The following is a 12,523-nucleotide window of genomic DNA, read 5'->3' as shown; positions in this document are numbered from 1 at the left end:
GTTGGACTTTAACCTGGTGTTGTGAGACTTCTTACTGCATAAAGATGAGAGGGAGAGCTTCAAGAAGTGAAATCAAGAGAACCTTCGACACACAAGGCGTGCAATAACATTTGAATTCTCTTCTTAAACAACAAATTATAACTAACCAGGAATCAAATTAAAATCTGAATTTGACAGACTTTTAAAAAATGCCAATGAAGAGATCGGGACTGTTGAGTGCGGAATGAACAGAAGCTTACAAAATAATGAGGGGTTTGGGCAGCGTCGACAGAGAGAAACTTCCTGCAGCACCAAGATTCTGTCAGCAGGTGGCAGCGGTGCGCTTTGTAACAATGAAAGGCGACTTCACACAGAGTCTCAAACCATCCCAGAAACTGACTGCACCCGCAATGAATTACTCACAAGTGCAGGAACTGCCGTTAACTCGGAAACGCAGAAGCCACTTTGAAAACACTAGGTCCCAAAGAGAGAGAGAGAGAAAGCAGGTGAATGAGCAAATAATTCCTCCTTGGTGGTGCTGATTGAGGGAGGAATGTTGATCCGGGCACCGGGGAAACTCCCCTGCTGCTCTTAACCCTGGCATTTGAAACATCCACTTGAGACAGACGCTGCTTTTGGTTTAACATCTCACCGGGTTGACTGAACTGTTCAGAGGAAGATAGCAGTGATCCATTCAGCCCTTTTCCGCGTTTCATGGTTAATTTATTGCCATTTACCCACCTTATCTCCAATATCCCTTGATATTCTGGGAAGCTTCAATCGTCCCAGTATCCACAGGCTCTCGGGAGAGAGAATCCCACATTTTTTCATATAGTAAAAGGTCGAGATGACCTTTCATCTGTGTTAGAATCATAGAACCCTACAGTGCAGTAAAAGGCCATTCGGCCCATCAAGTCTGCACCGACCACAATCCCACCCGGGCCCTACCCCCATGTCCCTACATATTTTACCCGCTTCGCCCTCTAACTTAATCATCTTAGGACACTAACGGGCAATTTTAGCATGGCCAATCAACCTAACCCACACATCTTTGGACTGTGGGAGGAAACCGGCGCAGACACAAGGAGAATGTGCAAACTCCCCACAGTGACCCGAGCCGGGAATCAAACCCAGGTCCCTGGAGCTGTGAAGCAGCAGTGCTAACCACTGTTCTACCGTGCCACCCACTGAAACCTGAAACATTAATTCTATTTCTCCTTACAGATGCTGCCTGACCGGCTGAATATTTCCAGCATTTCTGTTCCAGGTTTCCATTTTCTGCAGTATCTTGCCCAGCTATTCACAATCTATATCAATAATTTGGATGAAGGAACCAAATGCAATATTTCTGCAGAGTTTGTGTGGCAGGATTGTTGAAATCTGAAATTTAACTCTGCTTCTCGCCACAGATACTGCCAGACCTGCTGAGCTTATTCAGCATTTTCAGTTTTCATTTCAAATGCAAATATTCCAAATTTGCTGACAATCTGAAACTTGGTGGGGATGTGAGTGGTGAAGAAGATGTTAAGAGACATCTGGGTGATTGAGACAAGTTGGGTGGGTGGTCAAATATATGGCAGATCTGCAATGAGCTGGATCAGTGGAAAGTTATCCACTTTAGTGGGAAAAAACAGAGCGGCAGAGTATTACTTAAATGGTGAAATATTGGGAAATGATTTACAAAGGGACCTGGGTACCCTTGCACACTAATCATTGAAAGGAAATATGCAGATGCACCGAGCAGTTACAATGGCAAATGCTATGTTGGCCTTCATTGGCAAGGAGTTTCACTAAAGGAGCAAGGGTATCTCGCTGCAGCTGTACAGGGCCTTAGTGTGACCACATCTGGAGAATTGTGTGCAGGTTTTGTCTCCTTACTAGTATAAGGCCATACTTAACAGGTAGAAAGTGCAGCAGAGGCTGGCCAATTTGATTCCCGATTGTTGAATGAGAAGAGATTTTGGTGACTAGTCTTGTATGCACCACGGTAAGAAAATTCAGAGGGAACTTATTGAAACATGTAAAATGCTGACAGGGTTCGAAAGACAGGATGTGGAGATGTTATTTCCTCTGGCTGGGGGTAAACCACAAAAGTTCACCTTCTCATGATGTAGCAATGGCCATTCAGGACTGCAGTGAGGGAAAACAAATTCACTGAGCTTCGGAAACCTGTGAAATTCTATAGCACAGAAGATGTGGAGGCAAAATCACTGCATATGTTTAATAAGGAAATAGATAGATTTCTACACTCTCAAGGCATCCTGGGGAATGGGGAGAAAGCGGCATTATGACATTGAGAGGGGGCTCAAGCACAATCAAGTCGAATGGTGGCGCAGGCTCAATGGGTCGAATGACTTTCTCCTGCTTCTGGTTTTGAAGCCTTTCTCAGATGGCACATGAAGATTTGTGTGTCACGTTCATCTGCCTATCAAGGCTGGCAATAGACCTCACATCAAGATTTGGCAAACAAATTTCGATGGACATCATTCAAGGGTCGGATTTTGAGTGCATGAGGAAAGAAAAAGAGAGAGAGAGAATAGATTGGGCCTGTGTACTGGACTGTGCTGTGAAGTGCTGGGCTATTGATGTGAAGCATCAGCAGCAATAATAGGCCTCTATAAGGCCCAGGCAGGAAAATGTTTACCTTGGCTGGGGAGCCAGAATGGCAGATCACAGTCTCATACTTAAGTTAAAGCAATTTCGGACTGAGACCTATAGATGTGTCTATGATTGGTGGGTTCAGATTGGTTGCACCGCACAGTGCAGATGAGCGGCTCAGCAAGAGGACTACAAATATGATGTACAGTTGACAATCAGGAGCAGGAAACATGGACATCCGTCAGCAATCTGCATTAGACAGCGATCTCAAAGGGCCGAATGTTGTTCTCATGCTGCTCCTCCTCCCTGTGGGCCCATCCATCTGGTTCTGCCTGAAAGAACTCTCTGCCAGTTCAGTCCCCCACTGGAAACAGATGTCAGGGCGACCTGAGTGTATCCCTGGTGAGTTTAGATTTGATATTGTTTTCAAGCCGCTGTACACACGGACTTTGTGAGTGAATGAGTGAAATCACAATTCTACTGACAGGTGTCTTAAGGTTGTGGAGGAACAGGGAGCTGTGCAGGTCCCCATGTGTGCACTTAGCATCACCTGTATTTTAACAGTCTACTGCATGGAAAGGATCAAACCGACAGCAAGGAACATGTTAACTCGTGAAGTTTAATTCTGCTCTCATAAGTCAAGGTATACAAGAGGAAAATAATGTCAGTAAATAAGTAAAAAAAATCCTGAGGCTGTCCAGCCCGTGAAGGATTGAAAGAAATTCAATAAATGTACCAGTTTAATCTGCCTGGAATCTGGTAGGTATCAGATTGACATGGACCTGTCTGCCACATCATTCCGCTCCTGACCCTGTGTCAATCTGTGACAGACCCTCCTTCTCTTCATCTGGATGAGAGTCAGTACAAAGGCAGGGTTGTCTGCAGCTTTCATCAACAATATCTCAATACATCTATGAATGCACTGAAATAATAAATTTAGTGAGCACATACTTGACAAATTTCCCTCCAATTCAAAACCTGCAGGCCAGTGTGACTCTCTTTGCCTGGGTCCTGTCTAGACATGACGTCCCCACTTCAATCCTTCTAGGCAAATGACATCCTGGAGAAGCAGAGATGGATGTTGCTCCTGTTAATACATGAATGCACATAGAAACCTTGCTCTTTGACCAGGGTGATGAGAGCCTTGTGCGAGTAGCCTTCCTCCAACATCATCCTGCTTGACTCCACTGCCCCTTAGACTTTACAGAGAGGCCATTGTCTTTGCGTTATAGACAGGCTGAACACATGAGCCCTTGTCAAGAATGATCATTCACCTAGGAGAACGGACGTTTTGTCACGAGTTGCCTACTAACCACCAGCTGTGCTCTTTGGAGCCATCCACCTCCCTCCTTCATCCCAGAAATCAGTCTAACAAACCTTCACAGGCTTCCCTCTATGACACTCCCTGCTATATCATTCCTGAGGCAAGGTGACCAAAACTCGACACAATACTCACCAAGGCACCAATCAACTACACTCAGATCTCTTTACTGCTCCAATTGCTTTGAACTAATGAAGATACCATTTATCTTCCTAATTGTTTTCTATCTCTGCACATTAACTGTACATAGACACCCAGATCCCTCTGAAAGCAAACACTTTCCAGTCTCTCTCCATCCCAAAAATATTCAGCACTTTTTGTATTTTTGTTAACAAAATGAAAAACGTCACCCTGCTCCATACTGTATTCCATCCACCATGTTCTTGTCCACTCACAAGCTCTTCATATCTCTTTGAAGCCCTTTTCTGTTCTCCACACAAACTGTCCCATTGAACTTCATACCAGCAGCAAACTGGGACGTCTCATGGATGTCACTGATACAGACTGTAAATAACCCACTAATCCCTGCAGAGTCTCTCTAACTATCACCTTCCAAACGGAAAATTACTGATTATTCCAATTGTTAACCAATCTTCTATTGATGTTCATATATCACCCCCCCAATCACAGGACTAATCATTTTGGACAATCGTCTGTGTGGCACCATATCAAATGCTTTTTGAAACTCCAACTGCTCTACATACGATTCCCCCGCATCTCCCTCACCCACTAATCCATCTGACTGGATATGTTCTCAAAATAATCCTTCTCAAACATCATTACCTCATAAGTGCGTCTCAATTTCATTTATTTATCAGCATTTCCACAGCATTAACATTAGATTCTGGCATTTTCCCACTGCTGACTGTCCGAAGTTTGGAATGATTTTCACTAATTGGTTATTCATTTCCTGAACAGTTACTGCACATTTTAAATGCTTTAGAAAAATTGATACTGGAATTGCTTTAGTTCAATCTCTAGGAATGTAGAGCTGCTCCTCTATTTGTCTTCACACATCGACAAGGTTTTCTACAGTAAAGACACTGGATCAACACAACCCTTTGCGACTGCACTAGTCACCAACCCAACTCTGACCCCAGAACTCCCAGCCACGTGCTATTGACTAGACTAAGGGCAGCAGATTTCCATACACATTGGGAACTGTAACCTTCTCCCAACATGACTACAGAAATTGACTGCAACCTGCATTTATGTAGCGCCTTTGATAACATATGCCAAGGCAGTTCCCTGAGCATTCTCAGGATGCATCATACTGCAATGGGAGGAAGGTGGAGAAAGAAATACAAGGACATATTCAGAAACTGAGTAAAGAACAGAATTATAATTGTTGGAGAAGTGGGTGAGGGATTTCACTACCCTGATATTAATTGGACAGAGGACTCAGTTAAAGGGATAAGGAAATGGAATTCCTATGTGCGGGACAGTGGTTAGCAATGCTGCCGCACAGTGCCAGGAACCCAGGTTCAATTCCAGAGTCGGGTGAGTGTCTGTGTGGAGTTTGCACGTTCTCCCATGTCTGCGTGGATTTTCTCCATGTGCTCCGGTTTCCTCCCACACTCAGGATCTGCAGATTAAGTTGATTGGCTGTACTAAATTGCCACTTAGAGTCAGGGGGGATCAGGAGGGTAAATACATGGGGTGACTGGATAGGCTCTGGGTGGGATTGTTGTCGGTGCAGGCTCGATGTAAGGAAGGCTTAGGTATGTAAAATCTGACAATGAGAGGTTCTTTAAACATATTAAAAGAGAGAGAGGGATCAACATGAACACAGGCCCATTTGAAAATGAATCTGGATGACAGTTATGAGGAACAGGTAAACGGCAGAGGAGCAAAACAGATAATTTGTGTTAGTTTTTAACGGAGGAAGATACTGGAAACATCCCATTAATACGAAAGAACACGGCAGAGGAATTGAGTACCATCACTAGAGAAGTAGTATTTGATAAACTAATGAAGCTAGAGGAAGATCGGTACCCTCGTCCTGATGGCTTGCATCCTAGAATGCTAAATGAAGTAACTATATTGGTTGTAATTTACCAAAAATCCTTGGATCCTGGAGAAGTACCAGAGGATTGGAAAACTGCCAATGTGACACCGCTATTCAATAAAAGGAAGGAGGCAAAAAGTAGGTAATTATAGGCTGATTAGCCTCATATCTATTGTTGGAAAAATGTCAGAATCAATTAAGAAAGTAAGAGGGGCACATTTAGAAAATTATAATCTAATCAAGCTGAGTCAGCACTGATTCATGACAGGGAAATCATGTCTGACAAATTTATTAGCATTATTTGAGGAAATCTCAACCAGATTTGATAAAGGGAAACAGTAGATGTGTTGCATCTGGACTTCCCATAGATGTTCAACAAGGTACCTCACAAAAGGTTAAGTCATAAGATTAGTGCCAATGGTGTTAGAGGTACTATATTGGCATCAATTGAGAATTGGCTGATGGAAAGGAAACAGCGAGTGGGGACAGGGGTTATTTTTCAAGTAGTGGGATTCTACAGGGATCAGTGCTGCGGCTGCAATGGTTTATCATATATAATAATGACTCGGAAGAAGGAAGTGAATGTACTGTAGCCACATTTGGAGAAACATAAAAATAGGTGGAGGGGCAAATTGTGGGAGGGATGCATACAGTTTGCAAAGAGATATTCAGGAAGTGCAGTGGAGGACATGCTCCTGTCTACATCAATAGGGATGAAGTCAAAGTGGTCGAGAGCTTCAGGTTTTTAGGTGTCCAGATCACCAACAACCTGTCTTGGCTGGTCCCCCCATGCCAATGCAATAGTTAAGAAAGCCCACCAATGCCTCTACTTTCTCAGGAGGCTCAGGAAATTTGACATGAATGCTACAACTCTCACCAATTTTTACAGATGCACCTTTCAGAATGTATCACAGCTTGGTATAATTCCTGCTCTGTCCAAGGCTGCAACAAACTACAAAGATTGTGAACATAGCTCAGTCCATCACGCAAACTAGACTCCCAGCTATTGCCTCTGTCTACACTTCCCACCTTCTCAAAAAAAGCAGCCAGCATAATCAAGGACCCTACACACTCTGGACATACTCTCTTCTACATTCTTCTGTCGGGAAAAAGATACAAAAGACTGAAGTTGCATACCAACCGACTCAAGAATAGCTTCTTCCCTGCTGCCATCAGACTTTTGAATAGACCTACCTTAAGTTGATCTCTGTCTACACCCTGGCTGTAACACTACATTCTGCATCCTCTCCTTTCCATCTCCCCTATGTACCATGTATGCTTTGTCTATATCGCACGTAAGAGACAACGGTTGGAACTGTATACCAATACATGTGACAATAATACATCAAATCAACATTGACAGGTTAAGTAAGTGGGCAGAAAGGAAAGATGAAGGAAATCCAAACGGAACCCAAACACCAGTATGGACTGGTTGGATTGAGCTGCCGTGAGAACATTGCAGGCATCAGGGTGTAAACAGTTGAAGACGTGACTGTGGTTTGTTAATTTAAAAGCTGATGCTGTATATTGAACCCAAATAAGCAAATAAACAACACTTGACAGGAATGTACTTCGCTATCTCACCGTGAAATGGATGATACATTAGAATGGTACAATCTAGAGTACATCATGTACATCCAGCACCATGGGCTCACTCACTGGGTCAGCAGAGTGCGTGAACACAAATACAGATAAAAAGGAGTTTTACCCTGTGTAACAATCTGTTCCAAAGCTGAAGGAATTTTAAAAAAAACCATCACAAACTCCCAACTTCTTCCCCTGTCAGATCTCCCTGCGCCCCCTTTCCCACTCCTCTTTATGTCCACCCCGACTTCTAAGTCAACCTCTTCCTCCCTCCTCCTCACTCCAGTCCCCGTTGTGCAGCAGGTTTTTAAGTGAAGAAGTTGTTCTCCAGCTCACTCACTAAAGCCGTTGCCATGACGCTTCCAGCGAGTGAATAATAACAAGAATTAAAACTTTTCAATAATATATCCACTCCGAGGATAAAATTAGGCAGCTACTATCACTCCCTCCCACTATCCCAGTGGGAAAGAAAAACCAGGCAGTGTGCCTTAATGACTATTGTGCAGTGGCTCCGACATCCATCATTATGAAGTGCTACAAAAGGTTAGTATAGCATGAATCGATTCTGGCCTCCCAGATTGTCTGGATCCATTACAGTTCACCGACTGCCACGACAGATGCCATCTTCCTGGCCCTACATGCAATCTTGAACCACCAAGACAACAAAGACAACAACGTCAGTCTCTTTATCGACTACAGCTCAGACGTCAACACCATTATTCCTGCAAAACTTATCTCCAACTCCAACTCCATGGCCTGAGGCTTGCCTCCTCCCTCTGCGACTGGATCCTGAACTTCCTCACCCACAGACTGTAATCAATAAGGCTAGGCAACAACACTTCCTCCAAGAAGTGTTGTGCATAGTCTGGAGGGATGTCAGAAGTTGCAGCGTGACATAGATAGGATGCAAGACTGGGCGGAGAAGTGGCAGATGGACTTCAACACGGATAAATGTGTAGTGGTCCATTTTGATAGGTCCAATGGTATGAAGGAGTACAATATCAAGGGTAGGCCTCTTAGCAGCGTTGAGGAGCAGAAGGACCTTGGGGTCTGAGTCCATAGGACTCTTAAATCGGCCTCGCAGGTGGAGGATGTAGTCAAGAAGGCGTATGGTGTGCTAGCCTTCATTAATCGAGGGATTGAGTTTAGGAGTTGGGAGGTAATGCTGCAACTTTATAAGACCCTTGTCAGACCCCACTTGGAGTACTGTGTGCAGTTCTGGTTGCCTCACTACAGGAAGGATGTGGAAGCTACTGAGAGGGTGCAGAGGAGATTTACGAGGATGTTGCCTGGATTGGGAGGCATGCCTTATGAAGATGGGTTGAGGGAGCTCGGTCTCTTCTCCCTGGAGAGACGGAGGTTGAGAGGCGACCTGATAGTGGTTTATAAAATGTTGAGCAGCATAGATAGGGTGGATTGTCAGAGGCTATTTCCCAGGGCTGAAATGGTCGCTACGAGAGGACACAGGTTTAAGGTGCTAGGGAGCAAGTACAGAGGAGATAACATAAGAACATAAGAAATAGGAGCAGGAGTAGGCCATCTAGCCCTTCGAGCCTGCCCCACCATTCAATAAGATCATGGCTGATCTGTTGTGGCTCAGTTCCACATTCCCGCCCTCTCCCCATAACCCTTAATCCCCTCTCTTATCAAAAACCCATCAACCCTCATCTTAAAAATATTTAGCGAGGTAGCCTCCACCACTTCAACAGGCAGGGAATTCCAGAGATTCACCACCCTGTGAGTGAAGAAGTTCTTCCTCAACTCCGTTCTAAATGTCAGAGGGAATTTTTTTTTACTGAGAGGGTGGTGAGTGAATAGAATTGGCCACCGTCAGTGGTGGTGGAGGCGGACTCGCTGGGGTCTTTTAAAAGACTTCTGGATGAGTACATCGGATTTAATGGGATTGGGAGTTACAGATAGTTCTCTGGCCTGGTCGGTATGGATATGATCGCCGAAACTTGTGGGCCGAAGGGCCTGTTTGTGCTGTAGTATTCTATGTTCTAAGATCACCCTCAACATCGGTGCCCTACAAGACTGTGCCCTCAGCCCCTTATTATAGCCTTTGTACATTTATGACTGCGTGGCCAAATTTTCCCCAACTCCATTTTCAAGTTTGGTGATAACACACCACCGTAACAGGTCAGATCTCAAATAATAATGAGATAGAATACAGAAAAGAGAGAATCTGGGGAACTGGTATGACGACAATAATCTCTCCCTCAACGTCAACAAAATGAAAGAGATAGTGATAGACTTCAAGAAGCATAGAGGAGAAAATGCCCCTGTCTACAGCAATGGCAATGAAGTGGAAATAGTCAAGAGCTTCACCAGCAACCTGCCCTGGTTGCTCGGCACTAAAGCTGTAGTTAAGAAAGCCCACCAATGCCTCTACTTTTTCACGAAGCTGAGGATAGTTGGCATGACTGTTATAACTCTCACTAACTTTTATAGATCTACCATAGAAAACATTCTTTCTGGTTGTTTCACAGCTTGGTATGGCTTCTGCTCTGCCCAAGATGACAAGAAAAATTACAAAGGGTTGTGAATGAAGCCCAGTCCATCACACAAACCAGCCTCCCACCCATTACTCTGTCTACACTTCCCACTGCCTCAGAACAGCAGCCAGCATAATTAAGGACTCCACACACGTATTCTTTTCCTTCCATCTGGAAAAAAATACAAAATTCTGAGGTCTTGTACCAACCGACTAAAGAACAGCTTCTTTCCTGCTGCCGTCAGAGTTCTGAATGGACCTACTTCACACTGAGTTGATCGTTCTCTACAGCCGAGCTGTGACCTTAACACTATAATGTGGAGTTGCCAGTGTTGAACTGGGATCAGCACGGTAAATCGTTGGTAAGCACAGTTTAAGGAGGTTAATCTGTGCTTAGCCCTCTCTCCACTCACATTGTCTGCATCTGTAAAGACTTGATAACCTGTTAAGACTCACATTCCAACCATTATCTTGTAATTGAGTTCCTGTCTACACATGCCCTGGTTATAAAACAAACCTTGTACTCGTCTGACGAAAGGGCAACATTCTGAAAGCTCGTGCTATCAAATAAACCTGTTGGACTCTAACCTGGTGTTGTGAGATTACTTACTGTAACTATATTCTGCACTCTCTCCTTTTCTTCTCGATGAACGGTATGCGTTGTCTGTATAGCGCAAAAAACAATAGTTTTCAATGTACACTAATACATGTGACAATAATAAATCTAAAAGCCACCAACTCTAAATGCCCACACAACAACACGATACAACCGCAAAGTCACCGCCTCGGTGCCAAGGCCACGCCCCGGAAATCCTCCTGAGTGACAGAGGATCCGACCAATCCGATTCACGGTTGTACAGAAACCCTCCTCCCACACTCTGACTGACAGAGGCTTTCACCAATCCTACTACAGAATCCCCGGAAACCGGTATTCCTCGCCCAGAGTGACGAGAGAACGAACCAATCACCTTCCAAAGTTCAGCAAACCCGCCTCCCTTTTCCTGCGTGCCTGGAGCTCCGGCCAATCCGTTAACAGGTATACCGGAAGCCCACCTCTTCGCCTGAGTGACAGGCACCGCTACCAATCGGCTCGTTCATTTCCGGGAAAACCGCCTATCAGACGCTGAGTGACAGCAGCTCTAACCAAGCTTCAGTGGATCCGCCTCCCTCTCAGGTCAATCAGTCACACCGACCAATCCATTGCTCCATTGGTTGGAATCCGGCCCCTCACTATGAATGATGTGGAGATGCCGGCCTTGCACTGGGGTAAACACAGTAAAAAGTCTGACAACACCAGGTTTCAGTCCAACCGATTTATTTGATAGTAAACTCCTATTTCTTATGTTCTTATGTAAACTCACTAGCTTTCGGGGTTACCCCTTCGTCGGGTGAATGGCGACTCATGAATGACAGCTGGTCTGACCATTCCACCAACAAACAATTTAAAACCCGCCTTCCAACTGTGACTCACAGGCACTTAGACGAATCCACTTACAGATTTCCCGGAAAGCTGTGCTTCTGGCGCAGAGAGACAGGAGGATTCACCAATCGCCTTCCAAAGACATCAAACCCGTCTCCCGCCGTTTCAGTGACAGGAACTTTCCCCTTCCGGATGCCAAGGAAATGACTTTCTCTTGTCTGATTGACAGGAACCTCGATCATTCCCCGGAACCGCCTCCCACGGTATAAATTAACCGCATGATGTGGAGATGCCGGCGTTGGACTCGGGTAAGCACAGTAAGAAGTCTCACAACACCAGGTTAAAGGCCAACAGGTTTATTTGGTAGCACAAGCCACGAGCTTTCGGAGCGTTGCTCCTTCGTCCGGTGAGTCACCGTTCCGAACGTTAGTGGCGTTTGCTACCAAATAAAGCTGTTGGACTTTAACCTGGTGTTGTAAGACTACTCACTATAAATGACAGATACAGCCACCAACTGACATCTTTTTCCGAGACGCTGCCCCTTCAGTCTGAGTGACAGGACGCTGTCCAATCGGATTCCGATTCCCATGAAACCCGCCCCTAACTCTGGATGAAAGGGATCTTGGCCAATCCGCTTCCCCACCCTGCGGCTGGCCACACCTCTCTTTGAATGACAGCTGCATTGACCAATAGGCTGCCAAGTCCGAGGAAACCCGTTCCCTCCTCTGAATGACAATCGTTAAGGGCAATCAGCTCCCTGATTATCCGGAGGGCTGTCCCTTTCTTTGGATGGACAGGTGACCTGACCAATCCACGCACGAATTCACAGCATCCCGCCTCCTGCATCGGAGTGACAGGAGATTCGGCCAATCGGCTTCTCCATTCCCCGGAATCCCGCCTCCCTCACTCAGTGACAGACACAAACAACATGTTGAGTTTCTGCTTCTTGGATTTAATGATGAACTGTGGCATCTTTGAGAAAAACTGTTTCTATTCCAGTGGTTCACAGATTGTTTTGTTTGAAGAATCATTTTATAAATGTAATCATGGATTCCCCGATGTAAATTATAATTCTATATAATAACCACAATATGAACAGGTTCCATCAGTTTACAGCTG

The 12,523-nt window shown here is 44.9% G+C and overlaps 1 protein-coding gene across 1 annotated transcript in view; it reads right to left on the bottom strand.

The window, feature by feature from the left end:
* The window catches only part of LOC145337763 (uncharacterized), a 98,871-nt gene that overhangs the window by 71,988 nt on the left and 14,360 nt on the right, over positions 1–12,523 (bottom strand). The window contains exon 7 of the mRNA XM_080182609.1: positions 2,624–2,628. Within this exon, the coding sequence (XP_080038735.1) occupies positions 2,624–2,628 (5 nt within the window). The remainder of the gene's footprint in view (positions 1–2,623; positions 2,629–12,523) is intronic.

Source organism: Carcharhinus amblyrhynchos, unplaced genomic scaffold (assembly GCF_965287045.1).
Source record: "Carcharhinus amblyrhynchos unplaced genomic scaffold, sCarAmb.v2.hapA scaffold_73, whole genome shotgun sequence".
In the NCBI taxonomy this organism is placed as follows: Eukaryota; Metazoa; Chordata; class Chondrichthyes; order Carcharhiniformes; family Carcharhinidae; genus Carcharhinus; species Carcharhinus amblyrhynchos.
This window is presented reverse-complemented; position numbering and strand designations above follow the sequence as displayed.